This window comes from Scomber scombrus, chromosome 20 (assembly GCF_963691925.1).
Source record: "Scomber scombrus chromosome 20, fScoSco1.1, whole genome shotgun sequence".
Taxonomy (NCBI): Eukaryota; Metazoa; Chordata; class Actinopteri; order Scombriformes; family Scombridae; genus Scomber; species Scomber scombrus.
The window spans coordinates 23,180,589-23,195,816 of NC_084989.1; the positions used below are offsets into that span (position 1 = coordinate 23,180,589).

A 15,228-nucleotide genomic window follows, 5' to 3' on the forward strand; every position below is an offset into this window, starting at 1 on the left:
CAGTAACAGAGCGGAGTGATACCTGTTCAATAAACGATCTTTGCTTCTTGTTTTGGGATGTGGTCAACAGTAACAGAGTGGAGTGACACCTTCTCTCTCTGTTATAAACGATCTTTGCTGCAGCGCACTACGCCCTTCAGTTCCGCCCAAAAGGGAAATGACGCCGGCGCAGAAAATGGCGTCCGCAAAGCCAGTGGACCGCTGTGGTTTGTTACCCGTTTAATTTAACACCGAGGAGTGGAGGGGTGTCTCTTCGTCTGGGCTTACTGGGCGACACCATGGCGGAGCACCGCCGCCGTCCGCTTTCTTGACTCCGGCATCGAACCCGCACCTTCATGTCCGACGGAGCCAGAGCTGCCTGGTCGAAGAGGGGCTGTGGGGATTCGCACCGCCGAGGTGAGACGACTGGACTTTAGCCGCTAAGCTAAAGCTGTTCCCCCGGCTCGAGCTCAGCCAGATCCTCCGGTAGCTCCGGTAGACAGTTACCCGGGTTACTGTGACGGTTACCCGGGTTACCGCAGCCGCAGCGACCGTTAATGACCGTTAGCCGTTAATTCTCCATCGTTATAACGGCTGGTCTTTGAACGCACCAGAGCTGGAGGTGCTGCCTTTGTTTTGGGATGTTAATCTGAGCATGCACTGCCTCTCTGGCTCTTTGACAGCTATTATTATATATTATTATACTTTATTCTCCTTTTTATTATAGTTTAAGACACTAATATGATTCCCCAACTCCTCTAAACTCTATTAAAAACAGTCACATTCAAACTAACTCCTCTTCTGCTCACTAGTCAAGATGTCAGTTTTCATCCTAGTCTGTCCACACTCTTATATTAATAAAGACTTTAAAGTAAAACTAATAAAAGACATTTGTCTTGTATGTGTGCATAAGATTGGCCAACAAAGCTTGACTCTGATAAATCACAAAGTTGTAGTCCTGTATAAATATTTCACTTTAAATTTGTGCAATAACAATATATATAACTCAGGTATATTGTCACTCAACACCAATATTACTCCTTTACATAAAGTTATATTATTACACATTATTCTCCTTTTTATTATAGTTTAAGACACTAATATGATTCCCAATGCATCTAAACTTTATTAAAAATAGTCCAATTCAAACTAACTCCTCTTCTGCAAACTAGTCAAGTTGCAGTTTTCATACTAGTCTGTCTACACTCTTTTAATAATTATAATAAAGACATTAAAATAAAACTAATGTGCACAAGTTTGCCCAACAAAGCTGACTCTGATAAAACACAAAGTTGTAGTCATGACAGTAGATGATGCTTCAGATGTGCAATATTTATATTTCACTTTATATTTGTGCAATAATAATATGAAACTCAGGTATATTATCACTCAACACCAATATTACTCTTGTACATAATGTTATTATTATCTTAAAACTATTGGTTTTATTACTCGTGTACTTTTTTTATTGGCGCTCTTCTATTTCTAGCATCCACTTCACTGCTGCTGCAATCATGTAAAGTTTCCCATTGTAGGACTAATATAGGAATATCTTATCATATCTTATCATATCATATCTTATCTTATCTTATCTTAGGTGGAAGTTGCTGCACAGAAACTACAGATTTTAAAACGTGAATGCTTCATAAACATCAGCTCAGAAAGATCTTTACAATCACCACAGTGTAAAGTATAATTTTATCATAATAAACATTGTCGTAATTATTGATGAATTCTTGAGTCATGGCCAAAAACCTGTGTAGTGAGGTTACAGTGAGTTGTCCCTCAAGGTGTGACCATAGACTGTATATAAAATGGACGTAAAATCCTTGACGTCACCCATTGGTTTGTGGACTGCTGCTTGGAAGCCAATAGTTTCGGATCTGGGCAGCGACATCTTGAAAACTTCCGGTGCATGCTGGGAAAAATAAAAACACGGATTCTACTTATATGGGCATCAGGAGGAGCATGAGGCGCCCTCCTGAACCTGTGAACCAATCAACCTGTCAATCACGACGTAGCCACACTCTAATGCATACCCTGCTTTATCGTCACATATAAAATCAGGGAGGCCAAAATGTCCCAAATGAACATCATACTGCATTGAAGAAGGCTTTAAACTAGCGATTGAGACCATAAACACATTTTGAAAACGTTTACTGAGGTTAGAAATCAAGTGAGAAGTTGGTGAATTCTCCATTGACTTGTATAGAGACGGAAGTCCTTTTGACACCAAAACGGTCGCCCCCTGGTGGCCTTTTGATAGAATGCAGTTTTAAGTTACTTCCGCGTTGGCATCATTTCAGAGGACCGGAGCTCCCCGCCTGGGTGTGACGCCATGCTGGACACTGCTGCTACCGGCACAGAGGCATAAAAATAGTAACATAAACAAGTATAAAGGACAAAAAAGAGGGGAGCAAAATGCCAGGAACAACTATCATATAAGACATACCTGCTAAATCTCTTTTTAGACATCTGTAAGCTGCCAGATGTTTACGTCTTTATCTCCTGCAGACTGGACTTCTGCAGTGAGCATCCAGAAGCAGAGTCGAGCTTTCTGACTTAACTTCACCGATTTCCAACGTGCACAAAGAAGGGAAATCTAGTCTGTACCAGTCTCATCTAGACCAGCGTGTTTCTAATGTCTTTTTTTTTTTTAGACTTTTTAGACCTTCTACGTGCACTTTGGAGTCGGTGTATTACCCTGATGAAGCCACATTGCTCTAATAATAATAAAGTTGTTCTGTGTGTACTTCAAGTGCTGCTGGAACTTTGAGCTTTGTAGACGCATACAGAACAAGCGTTGACCCCGATAAGAGCAAAAACACCAACTTATAACACGATTAGTCATATTTAATAAAAGGAAATGCTAAATATTTGCTGGTTGCAGCTTCTCAAATATGAGAGTAAGGATTTAATACCTGTTTTATTTATCATATATGACAGTAAATTCAATATATTTTGGTTTTTAGAGAGTCTTTGCTCTCTGGAAGCTGTAATAGAAAATGTTTCACTTCTATTCAATATTTTAAAGACTTAACAATCAATTTATAGTGAAAATAGTGTTTTATCACAGCCGTAGTAGACAGTTACACTCATTAGTTATTACCTAACTGAAGTATTAAAGAGAAGAAAAGCAACATTTCTTACTTTCTTTGGATTATTGGAGCTCTGATCAAGTTAAAATAAAACTGTCTATTTCCCATTAGCACACCCAAACACTACAAACATTACTAATGAACTGATACACATATTTAAGTCAGTTTATTTATGTTTTCCTAGTTTAAAAAGTCATGTGTGAGCTCCATATTTTGTCCTTTGAGCCAGGTTGTGACACTATAAATACTACAGCTGATATTTGCACTGTATTTTGAAATAATCTGAGCTTATTAACTATATTTAATGTCCTAAATGCATCTTTTTCTTCTCCTTTTTTATCTCTTCTGTTAGAACCAGGGAAACATAAACACAGGAAATGCGAGCGGCCCCTTAGCGCTCAGCCATCGAAGCCTGTGATCGTACGCCCGGGCTCCAAAAGGTACGAAAACTCCCCCAAAACGCTGCATCACATGTTCACAACGTTAAGCTTTAACTCAAGACCCTGGTTAACTCCTGTCCATCTGACCCTCCTGACCCTCCTCCTCCTGACCCTCCTCCTCCTCCTCCTCCTCCTCCTCCTCCTCTCAGCCATCTGCTTCACTTCAGTCCTTTTGTATTTTTAGACGTGACAGCAGACGACTGGTTAAACATTTTTTAAGCAATCAGCTGCTCAGTTAATGATATGCAACCAGTTACTACGAGGTCTTACTAGTAATACAGTATTTTACCATCACTTCCAATCATCTACGTTATTATCCACTCTAAAATAAATGGATTAATGATGTTTATTAGTGTCCATGTGGTTTAGTTTAAATTTAAAGGGTTAAAATGTGAAAATAAACGTATGAATAACTTGCACACATTCTTTTTTTGTGGACCCAGCATCAAATTTCTGCTTTTAATCCATTCAGAATATATTAGAGGATTATGGCAAAAATGTCTAAGTGGTGTAACCATAAAAACTTTGTACCAAATAATTCAACTTGCTTAAAAACAGTAAATAGTCAATAAAACACCATATCAACTAGTTTGGCATGATCTTACATTATAACTTTTATATTAAATAAAGGTAATGGAATACAATTGTTCTAAATATTACATTTCATCTGGTAACCATGGAGATCAGGAAACATTTACATGTTTTAAATGAAGTCATTATTAGTATAAGTCCACTTAAATCCTCCTCCTCTTCCTCCTTTCTCTTCCTCCTTCTTTCTCTTCCTCCTCCTTCCTCCTCCTCTTCCTCCTCCTTTCTCTTCCTCCTCTTCCTCCTCCTCTTCCTTCTTCTTTCTCTTCTTTCTCCTCCTCCTTTCTCTTCCTCCTCTTCCTCCTTCTTTCTCTTCCTTCTCCTCCTCTTTTCTCTTCCTTCTCCTCCTCTTCCTCCTCCTTTCTCCTCCTCTTCCTCCTCCTTTCTCTTCCTTCTCCTCTTCCTCCTCCTCCTTTCTCCTCCTCCTCCTTTCTCTTCCTCCTCTTCCTCCTCCTCTCTCTTCCTCCTCCTTTCTCCTTTTCCTCCTTCTCTTCTTCCTACTTTCTCCTCCTCCCCTTTCTCCTCCTCTTCTTCCTCCTCATCTTCCTCCTCGTCCTCGTACTCCTCCTACTTTTTTTCTTTGTTTAATAATTAAAGGTTTGTTACATCTTGGGTCTAATTTGATTATATTCTCTCAGTTAAAACAACATTTCTGCTCACTAAATAAATAAATGCTGATAATAGCGACGTGATAACGGAGCCGCAGCGAGTCGAGAAACAAGCCAACAGTTTTTTTCCAGGTTACCGTAAAACCACTTTTTTTAAAACATTTTTTATAAAGCTTGAGGTTAAATTGAAAGCGATCGCACGTCATTTCACAAGAAATCTGTGGTCACACTGCTGCAGTAACTTTAGTAGGTCAAAGATTAAGCAGAAAGTTTATCTGTAAACTCTGAAGGAGGCTTAAAACCCACAGTTTCCCTGTTTGACTTCTAAATACATTTGAATGAACTGCAGGTTTGTTTCTCAGACGTTACCTTTAACTTTAATGAGTGTAATATTATTATTATTATTATTATTATTATTATTATCAGCAGAGATGATGGATAAAAACTACAGAAATAAGATTGAAGTTTGTGAAATGTGAATTAATTTAATTATTCCCATCATTTTGCATCATGTGGGAACCATGGTGTGACTTTTCTTGCTGTTATTGTTTTAATTTGACACATTTTAATCTTTATTTTATGTTTTTAAATATAAGAAATTAGACTTATTGTGTTAAAAATACACCATGGCCAAAAGTATGTCGACATGAGGTGTTGTCATGTTCTAGTGTTTACATACTTTTGGCCGTGTTGTGTATAATTATCAGTGTTGCGGAGTAACTAGGTACATGTAAAAGCTTTACATTATTTAACTACTTTGATTAAGTAATTGAAATAGTTACATCACTTATTACATTTTAAATAGAGTAACTAGTTATCTGTAATTACATTTCTAAAGTAACCTTCACAACACTGGTTATTAAAGGTTCTCAGACGTCTTTGTGCTGATTTTTATTAATTTATTTTATTTTATTTTATTATATATTTATATTCTGGAGACGTTGTTGTTGGTTTTTTAACGCAGTGGTTGTGTTGACTTTGTCGTCCAGGTGATTGACGCTCAGAAAAAAGGGACTTTGTTAGCATCCACTGGACACAAGGGGCACTGTCCTCTGATTGGCTCGGACAACCCCCTCTGACATGCCCGTGGCCAATCAGAGGTGAGTGTGCTGTGTGTGTGTGTGTGTGTGTGTTTTCTGCTCTTTCTTGTGTTAAATTAACAAACAAGTTTTGTGTGTGTTTTATTTTAAGTCAGTTGAATCAGATTTGGCTGTTTGATACGATACTTTGTTATACTCTCTTTCTTTCTCATATAGATAAACAATCAGACAATCAGCAAAGTGATTTTGAGGATTTAAAAATCAATGAAAAAATCTCTTCATGTGAGTCATGATAACTGCTTTTATTGGACGATATATTGTCTCAGAAATAATTGCAATAAACTATATTATTGTCATTTGAAGATCATTTTATAATCACTGATATAATGATAATATAATAGTATAATAATGTAAATGGGGGGGGGGGGGGGGGGGTATGCTTCTGTAAAAACACAGACTGCCATTATGTTTGGGGACAGAGTTATTTACCTTTAACCCTCCTGTTGTCCTCGAGTCAAGGAAGGAAGTACAGAGGAAAGAAGTTTACCTCCTTCAGAGGTAAACACTGAAGGAGGTTTAAAACCCACAGTTTCTCTGTTTGACTTCTAAATACATTTGAATGAACTTCAGGTTTGTTTCTCAGACGTTACCTTTAACTTTAATGAGTGTTATATTATTATTATTATCAGCAGAGATGATGGATAAAAACTACAGAAATAAGATTGAAGTTTGTGAAATGTGAATTAATTAAATTATTTTCATGTTTTTGCATCATGTGGGAACCATGGTTTGACTTTTCTTGCTGTTATTGTTTTAATTTGACACATTTTAGTCTTTATTTTGTGTTTTTAAATATAAGAAATCAGACTTATTGTGTTAAAAATACACAATTAGGCCAAAAGTATGTCGACATGAGCTGTTGTCATGTTCTAGTGTTTACATACTTTTGGCCATGTTGTGTATAATTATCAGTGTTGGGGAGTAACTAGGTACATGTAACAGCTTTACATTATTTAACTACTTTGATTAGGTAATTGAAATAGTTACATTACTTATTACATTACTATTGTGACAGGATAAAACAGTTCATGTTACTTTTCTTTCCTTGTGTCTGTTTGTGTGTTTTCATTCTGAAGAGTTCACACTGTAGTAGATGATTTCCTCTCTTTCTTTCTCTCTATTTCTTTCTCCCTATTTATATTTATTTTCCACTAACATCTCTGACTGACTGTGTGGTGGTGTGTTGGGTATCCCCCCCCCCCCCCCCCCTCCTCCAGCTTGTAGGCACAGAAACGAACCCGCAGTACCTCTTTTTTTTTTTTTGGCTGTGAAAAGAGGAAACGGCTTGTTAGAGATGCAGCTGCTGAAGAAGTGCTGAGCTTTTTAATGCTGAGCGTCCTATTGAATGTCCTTCTAGTGCAGGACTTCACTGCAGTGTTGTGGTTTTTTTTTTTTAAATAGTTCAAGTGTAGTTCATCCCTTCTTTATGTGTAGTTCATCCCTTCTTTATGTGTAGTTCATCCCTTCTTTATGTTCATTTTAAACATCTGCACCCAGAGTTCAGTAGTTCTGACCTCGTGGATCTGGTGGGAAGTTTCCAGGTCATAAATACACAGCTGAACTTTACGTCTTTTAACTCTCCTGTTGTCCTCGAGTCAAGGAAGGAAGGGAGGAAGAAGGAAGGATTGAAGGAAGGGAGGAAGGAAGGAAAGGAAGAAGGAAGAAAAAGTGGGGGAGAAGGAAGAAGGAAGGAATGAAGCGAGGAAGGAAGAGAAGGAGGGAGGAAAGAAAGAGAGAAGGAGGGAGGAAGGAAAGGAAGGACGGGGAGAGGAAGGAAGGATAGAAGGAAGGAAGAAAGGGGAAGGGAGGAAAGAGAGGAAGGAAAGAAAGAGAGAAGGAGGGAGGGAAGGAAAGAAGGAGGGAGAGAGGAAGGAAAGAAGGAGGGAGAGAGAAAGGAAGGAAGAAAGGGGGATGGAGGAAGGAAAGAAGGAAGGGAGGAAAGAGAGAGGAAGGAAAGAAAGAGAAGGAGGGAAGGAAGGAAAGGAAAGAGGGAAGGAAGGATGAAAGGGGGATGGAAGAAGGGAGGAAGGAAGGAAAGAGGGAAAGAAAGAAGGAAGGATGAAAGGGGGATGGAGGAAGGAAGGAAGGGAGGAACAGTCATAACAGACGGGGTCAATTTGACGACACAAAGGTTAAAGTTTCCAGTCACTTGTTTAGAGTTGTAGATGTGGTGTAACCCTCCTGTGTCTCCTTCCTTCGCTCTCTCTCTCCGTCAGGTGTGTGATGTCGGGGGCGGATGTGGAGGTGTACCTGTCCCAGGTGCACGATGGGAGCGTGTCGTCGGGCTTCCGGGCGCTGTACGAGGAGCGTCTGCTGCTGGACGTCACGCTGTTGATAGAGGAGCACCACTTCCAGGTACTAATACACAAGGAGGCAATGAGGTTTATCTGTGTCCATGTGGTTTAGTTTAAATTTAAAGGGTTAAAATGTGAAAATAAACGTATGAATAACTTGCACACATTCTTTTTTTGTGGACCCAGCATCAAATTTCTGCTTTTAATCCATTTAGAGAGAATATATTAGAGGATTATGGTAAAAATGTCTAAGTGGTGTAACCATAAAAACCTCCTGTCTCCTCTTCTCTTCCTCCTCCTCTTTTCTCCTCCTCCTCTTCCTCCTCCTCTTCCTCCTCCTTCCTTCTTCTCCTCCTCTTCCTCCTCCTCCTTTCTCCTCCTCCTGTTCCACCCCTTTTTCCTCCTCTTCCTCCTCCTCCTTTCTCCTCCTCATCTTCCTCCCCTTTTTCCTCCTCTTCCTCCTCCTCCTCTTCCTCCTCTTCCTCCTTCCTCTCCTTCTCCTCCTCTTCCTCCTTCTCCTCCTCTTCCTCCTCCTCCTACTTTACCCTCTCCTCCTCTTCCCCCCCTTCCTCCTTCTTCTGTTCCTCCTCCTCCTTCTCTTCCTCCTCCTCCTCTCCCTACTCCACCTCCTCATCTTCCTCCCCTTTTTCCTCCTCTTCCTCCTCCTCCCCCTCCTCCTCCTCTTCCTCTCCCTACTCCATCTCCTCCTCCTCTCCCTCCTCTTCCCCTTCTTCCTCCTCCTCCTCTTCCTCCTCCTCCTCCTCGTCCTCCTCTTCCTCTCCCTACTCCACTTCTTCCTCCTCTCCCTCCTCTTCCCCTTCTTCCTCCTCCTCCTCCTCCTCCTCCTCCTCCTCCTCCAGGCCCATAAGGCGCTCCTGGCCACGCAGAGCGACTACTTCCGTGTCATGTTCACAGCAGACATGAGGGAGCGGGATCAGGATAAGATCCACATGAAGGGACTGACGGCGGCGGGGTTCGGACACATTCTCAGATTCATGTACTACGGATCGCTGGAGCTCAGCATGCCGACCGTCCAGGAGATCCTGCAGGTAACAACACACACATAGAGTAATAATACTTATAATAATGATAATAACTTTATTTATATAGCAGCTTTCATACAATAAATGCAGATAAAGTGCTTTACAACAAATTAAACTACATACACAAAGTGATTCACATTAAAAAGGAGCATAAAGCAATGTTTAAACAGAAGAAAAATAAACTAAATTCCTCCGTCTCCTCCTCTTCCTCCTCTTCCTCCCCTTTCTCCTCTTCCTCATCTTACTCTTTCTCTTCCTCCTCCTCGTCCTCCTCCTCTTCCTCCCCTTTCTCCTCATCCTCATCTTACTCCCCTTTCTCCTCATCCTCATTTTACTCTTACTCGTCCTCCTCTTCTCCTCCTCCTCCTCCCCTTCCTCTTCCTCCTCCTCTTCCTCCCCTTTCTCCTCTTCCTCATCTTACTCTTTCTCTTCCTCCTCGTCCTCTTCCTCCTCCCCTTCCTCCTCCTCCTCTTCTTCCTCCTCCTCTTCCTCCCTCCTCCTCCTCTTCTGTCTCCTCTTCCCCCTCTTCCTCCTCTTCCTCCTCCTCCTTCCCTTTCTCCTCTTCCTCCTCCTTCTCCCCTTCCTCCCCTCCTCCTCCTTCCCTTCCTCCTCCTCCCCTTCCTCCTCTTCCTCCTCCTCCAGGCGGCGATGTACGTCCAGCTGACGGAGGCGGTGGAGTTCTGCTGCTCCTTCCTGTTGGCTAAGATCTGCTTGGAGAACTGTGCCGAGGTGATGCGTCTCCTGGAGGACTTCAGCGTCGGCGTCGAGGGCGTCCAGGAGCAGCTCGACAACTTCCTGCTCGATAACTTCGTCCCGCTCATGAGCCGACCCGACTTCCTGTCCTACCTCAGCCTCGAGAGACTGCAGGTTGGACTCAGCGATAAATTAAATCCACTCAATCTGATAATAATCTGACTTCATGTTTGATGTAAATCTTCTCACCTCACATCCTTAACTGCTCATCAGTGCTCAATAATACTGCTCACATGTTAGAGAAGTGACAGAAACTGTTGAGTCAGTCATTCAGGTGCTTTTGTTCATTCACGAAATCGAGCTTTATCAAATTCAAATAACAAGCATGTCAAATATAATATAGTAAAGGCTTCTCTCTCTCTCTCCCTCCATCTCTCTCCCTCCGTCTCTCTCTCTCACTCTCTCTCTCCCTCCCTCCCTGTCTCTTCCTTTCTCTCTCTTTCTCCCTATCTCTCTCCCTCCCTTTCTTTCCCTTTCTCTCTCTCCCTCTCCCTTCATCTCTCTCCCTCTCTTTCTCTCTCCCTCTTTCTTTCTCTCTCTCCCTCCCTCTCTCTCCCTCCCTCTCTCTCCCTCTCTCTCCCCCTCTTTCTCTCTCTCCCTCCCTCTCTTTCTCTCTCCCTCTCTCTTTCTCTCTCCCTCCCTCTTCCTCTCTCCCTCTCTTTCTCTCCATCTCTCTCTCTCCCCTCTCCCTCCCTCCATCTCTCTCTCTCTCTTTCTCTCCCCTCCCTCCATCTCTCTCTCTCTCTCTCCCCCTCTCTCTCTGTCTCTCCCCCTCCCCTCTCCCTCCCTCCATCTCTCTCTCTCTCTTTCTCTCCCCTCCCTCCATCTCTCTCTCTCTCTCTCTCCCCCTCTCTCTCTGTCTCTCTCTCCCTCTCTCTCTCTGTCCCTGTCTCTCTCCCTCCCCTCCATCTCCCTTTCTCTCCCTCTCTCTCAGGCGTACCTAAACAGCGACGCTCTGAGTCGCTTCCCGGAGATCGAGCTGTACGAAGCCGTGCAGTCTTGGCTGCGACACGACCGACGGCGCTGGAGACACACAGACACCATCGTCCAGTCCATCCGCTTCTGCCTCATGACGCCCGCCAACATCTTTGAGAAGGTGAGAGCACGGCGCCCCCTGCTGGTGATGCTATTTAAAACAGCCGTAACACTTTTAAAAACACTTCACCAATCAAACTTCATTTATAGAGCATCTTTCATTCAGGTTGATGTAGTTCAAAGTGCTTCATAGTTTGATTGACAAGCTGATAATAAGACAGAACAAGTGACAATATGAAGAAAAGGAATAAAAACAAAGAACAAATTACAAAGAAAAAGGAAGAAGTTAAGATCAATGTAGACAAAGTAAAATAAATAAGAGAAAATAAACTAAATCAATTACAGAGAAAAAGAGAAAATCACGAGACCAATGCACTCACGAGAAAATAAGAAAATAGTTTTTTATTAAAAGTTAGAATAAAAAAGTAGGTTAAAAAGACAGAATGATAAAAATGTTTCAACAATGTAAATAAAGTAAAATAAATAAGAGAAAATACTAAAATAAATGAATAAATAAAAGAAGTAGAGAAACAGACAAAATTCCTTAAAGTTAGAATAAAAACTAAACAATTTAAATAAAGTAAAATAATAAGAGAAAAAGTTTATTATAAGTTAGAGAAAAAAATAGGTTAAAAAATGAGATTTAAAAGACAAAAAGTAACAGATGAATAAATTCTATAAGAATATAAAACTTATAGAATGATGATGGAGATAATAATAATAATATAACCCTTCCTCTTCCTCTTCCTACTCTCAGGTGAAGACCTCAGAGTTTTACCGCTACTCCCGGCAGCTGCGGCAGGAAGTGGACCAGGCGCTCAGCTACTTCCATGATGTCAACCAGCAGCCTTTGGTGGAGACGCGCTCCAACCGCATCCGCTCCGTCCGGCCGCAGACGGCCGTGTTCAGAGGCATGATCGGCCACAGCATGGTCAACAGCAAGATCCTGCTGCTGCAGCGGCCCAAGGTGTCTGGTTGTTTGTCTTTCTTTTAAATTTAGGGAACAATTTAAGTTCAGACATTCAGCAACACTATACCAATCATTTACAACTCCCCTTCCTCCTCCTCCTTCCCTTCTTCCTCCCCTCCTCCTCCTCCCCTTCTTAGTCCCCTTCCTCCTCCCCTTCTTCCTCCTCTTCCTCCTTCTCCTCCTCTTCCTCCCCTTTCACCTCTTCCTCCTCATCTTGCTCCTCCTCCCCTTCCTCCTCCTCCTTCCCTTCTTCCTCCTCCCCTTCTTTCTCCCCTTCCTCCTCCCCTTCTTCCTCCCCTTCTTCGTCCTCCTTCTCCTCTTCCTCCCCTTTCTCCTCTTCCTCCTCCCCTTCTTCCTCCTCCTCTTCCTCCCCTTTCTCCTCTTCCTCCTCATATATAGTTGGTTGGTCCCTGCTCATCTATGTACAGTTTCTACATATTACACATCTGATATAATGAGATAAATCAGCTTTAATCTCATCAGAACTTTACATCAAACCTTTAAAATCAGATTATTTATGTATTTATTGTATTAAATTATTGAATGAAATATGAATATTCTCTGCTCCCTGCTCTTCCTCATCAGTTTCTATAATCTGAAATCACTCTGCCGTGTTTTGACCCCCCAGGTGTGGTGGGAGCTGGAGGGTCCTCAGGTGCCGCTGAGGCCGGACTGCCTCGCCATCATCAACAACTTTGCCTTCCTGCTCGGCGGAGAGGAGCTGGGGCCCGACGGGGAGTTTCACGCCTCCTCCAAAGTCTACCGCTACGACCCTCGGCAGAACTCGTGGCTACGCATGGCCGACATGTCTGTGCCCAGGTGAGGAGAGGAAGAGAGGAAGAGTTTACTGTCACTGTGTGTTCATGTCAACGTGATTCTGCAGATTCCTTTAACCTCCTGTGTCCTCATATGGGGACATTAGATTTGCATTCACTGGACCTTTTACTTCATTCCGCTAAACTTTGACCGTGTTGTCCTTGTTCGTACATGACTTTTTGTGCCACCTAGTGGTCATAAAAGCACATTACATTGTAAAAATCAGCGTAAAAACCAGATGGCAGCATCTTGGCTGAGTCAATCAATCGGTCCCCAGATAAAAGTGGAGCAGGTACAAAACTGTATCAGATTTTATGGTTGAAACCTGTTTATTTATGCTTAATAACATTTGTAGTTCCATTGACATTGGGAGGTTATTACCGTTTCTGCAAAGAGAAGGTGTAAATGTAAGGAAAGAAATAGTTTTTTACACTTTTTGTATTTATCAGGTCCTACTAAACCCAAATATTTAGGAGACATTAAAATGCATACCAAACAAAAGCTTGGGTCTCAGGAGGTTAATGAATTATACGGGTCAGTAACAAGTAAGGTTTGTCAAGATGAGCAATTCAAAATATGTTAAAATAGTTTTAAAAGCAGCATCAGGTTTGTTGGTTTTATATCATATGAAATGATATTTGCACCATTTTTTACCAAAAGTAAGACTGAATGCTCCAGAAAATGTCAAATGGTGTAACCACAAAAGGAAGAACAAGAAGTTGGAAGAGAGAGAAAGAAAGCAGGAAGAAGAGAAAGAACAAGAAGTTAGGAGGAGAGAGAGAAAAAGAAAGAAAGAAAGGACAAGAAGTTAGAGGAGGAGGAAAGAAAGAAGGAAAAGAAAGAGAGAAAGAACAAGAATTTGGAAGAGGAGAAAGAAAGAAAGCTGTTTCCTGATCTCCATGGTTACCAGATTAAATGTAATATTTAGAACAATTGTATTCCATTACCTTTATTTAATATAAAGTTATAATGTAAGATCATGCCAAACTAGTTGATATGGTGTTTTATTGACAACTTACTGTTTTTAAGCAAGTTGAATTATTTGGTACAAAGTTTTTATGGTTACACCACTTAGACATTTTTGCCATAATCCTCTAATATATTCTCTCTAAATGGATTAAAAGCAGAAATTTGATGCTGGGTCCACAAAAAAAGAATGTGTGCAAGTTATTCATACGTTTATTTTAATCACTTTAAATTTAAACTAAACCACATGGACACAAAAACACTCATATATAAATAAATTGATGCATATTTATGGTGTTTGATTTCTGCAGGTCGGAGTTCGCCGTGGGCGTCATCGGTAAGTTCATCTACGCCGTGGCGGGACGCACGAGAGACGAGACCTTCTACTCCACGGAGCGCTACGACATCACAGAGGACCGCTGGGAGTTCGTGGACCCGTATCCCGTCAACAAGTACGGCCACGAGGGGACGGTCCTCAACGGCAAACTGTACATCACCGGCGGCATCACCTCCTCCTCCACCTCCAAACAGGTGTGTGTGTTTGATCCGGGGCGGGAATCAGGAGGAGGAGGAGGTGGTGGTGGAGGAGGTGGTGGTGGTGGGAGTGGAGGAGGAGGAGGAGGAGGTGGAGGAGGAGGTGGAGGGAGTTCGGGCGCGTCGGACGCACACAGGACACGCGCCGGCCGCGGCCCCCTGCTGCCCGGCACTCACGCCAGCTGCTGGGAGAACAAATCCAAAATGAACTACGCCCGCTGCTTCCACAAGATGATCTCTCACAACGGGAAGCTGTACGTTTTCGGAGGGGTGTGCGTGATCCTGCGGGCGTCCTTCGAGTCGCAGGGCTGCCCGTCCACCGAGGTGTACGACCCCGACACGGACGAGTGGACCATCCTCGCCTCCATGCCGATCGGACGCAGCGGACACGGCGTGGCGGTGCTGGACAGACAGATCATGGTGCTGGGCGGCCTCTGTTACAACGGCCACTACAGTGACTCCATCCTCACGTTCGACCCCGACGAAAACAAGTGGAAGGAGGACGAGTATCCCAGGATGCCTTGCAAACTGGACGGTCTGCAGGTGTGTAGTCTGCACTTCCCAGAGTATGTGCTGGAGCACGTGAGACGCTGCAGCTGAGGTCTGCTCCACACCCCCGAGCCTCATTTTTATTTTATAAAAACTGGAAAAAACGGAAGGAAAACGCTCCGGACTGGAGTCTCCTGCTGGGTGTGTGTGGGTGTGAGTTTTCGGGGGAGGGGGGGGCGGGGGGGGGGGAGGGTTCAGGTGTTTCACAGGCAGGAGACTCAGCTGATGAGCTTTTAAAATAAAGAGACCAGCACTTCTCTCTTCTCTCTCTGAGGTGAGGATAAACGCGTGGCCCGCCGCCCCCGTTAAGAGTCTCCGGCAGTCGGGAGAAAGAGAGAGAGAGTGTGTGTGTGTGTGCCGAGGCGCCACATCACAAAAAATGTTACGTTACAGTCAGCTTGAACATTTTCAGATTTAGCTTTCTCAGAAAAATTAAAGAAAAATATCTGTTTAAG

The 15,228-nt window shown here is 42.7% G+C and overlaps 1 protein-coding gene across 2 annotated transcripts; it reads left to right on the forward strand.

The window, feature by feature from the left end:
• The first annotated feature begins 260 nt into the window (after nucleotides 1-260).
• Nucleotides 261-14,871, forward strand: klhl15 (kelch-like family member 15). Of its 2 annotated transcripts, XM_062441599.1 has the most exons (10): nucleotides 377-396; nucleotides 3,430-3,517; nucleotides 5,703-5,813; nucleotides 8,030-8,168; nucleotides 8,968-9,156; nucleotides 9,793-10,017; nucleotides 10,838-10,999; nucleotides 11,696-11,905; nucleotides 12,537-12,727; nucleotides 14,002-14,871. In XM_062441599.1, exons 3-10 carry the CDS (start codon nucleotides 5,794-5,796, stop codon nucleotides 14,822-14,824), a joined length of 1,959 nt encoding a protein of 652 aa, XP_062297583.1. In that variant the 5' UTR covers nucleotides 377-396; nucleotides 3,430-3,517; nucleotides 5,703-5,793; the 3' UTR covers nucleotides 14,825-14,871. The 2 variants fall into 2 exon arrangements, with proteins under 2 accessions (XP_062297582.1, XP_062297583.1); XM_062441598.1 differs by lacking the exon at nucleotides 5,703-5,813 and having other exon boundaries at nucleotides 261-396.
• The last annotated feature ends 357 nt before the right edge of the window (nucleotides 14,872-15,228 follow it).

What these genes read in the sequence shown, in the direction of transcription:
- klhl15 (XM_062441598.1), top strand. Translation starts at nt 336, where the DNA reads ATGTCCGACGGAGCCAGAGCTGCCTGGTCGAAGAGGGGCTGTGGGGAT. An exon ending in GTACGCCCGGGCTCCAAAAG is followed by an intron (nt 3,518 to 8,029) that starts GTACGAAAACTC and finishes TCTCTCCGTCAG; the next exon opens with GTGTGTGATGTCGGGGGCGG. An exon ending in CCGCCAACATCTTTGAGAAG is followed by an intron (nt 11,000 to 11,695) that starts GTGAGAGCACGG and finishes TCCTACTCTCAG; the next exon opens with GTGAAGACCTCAGAGTTTTA.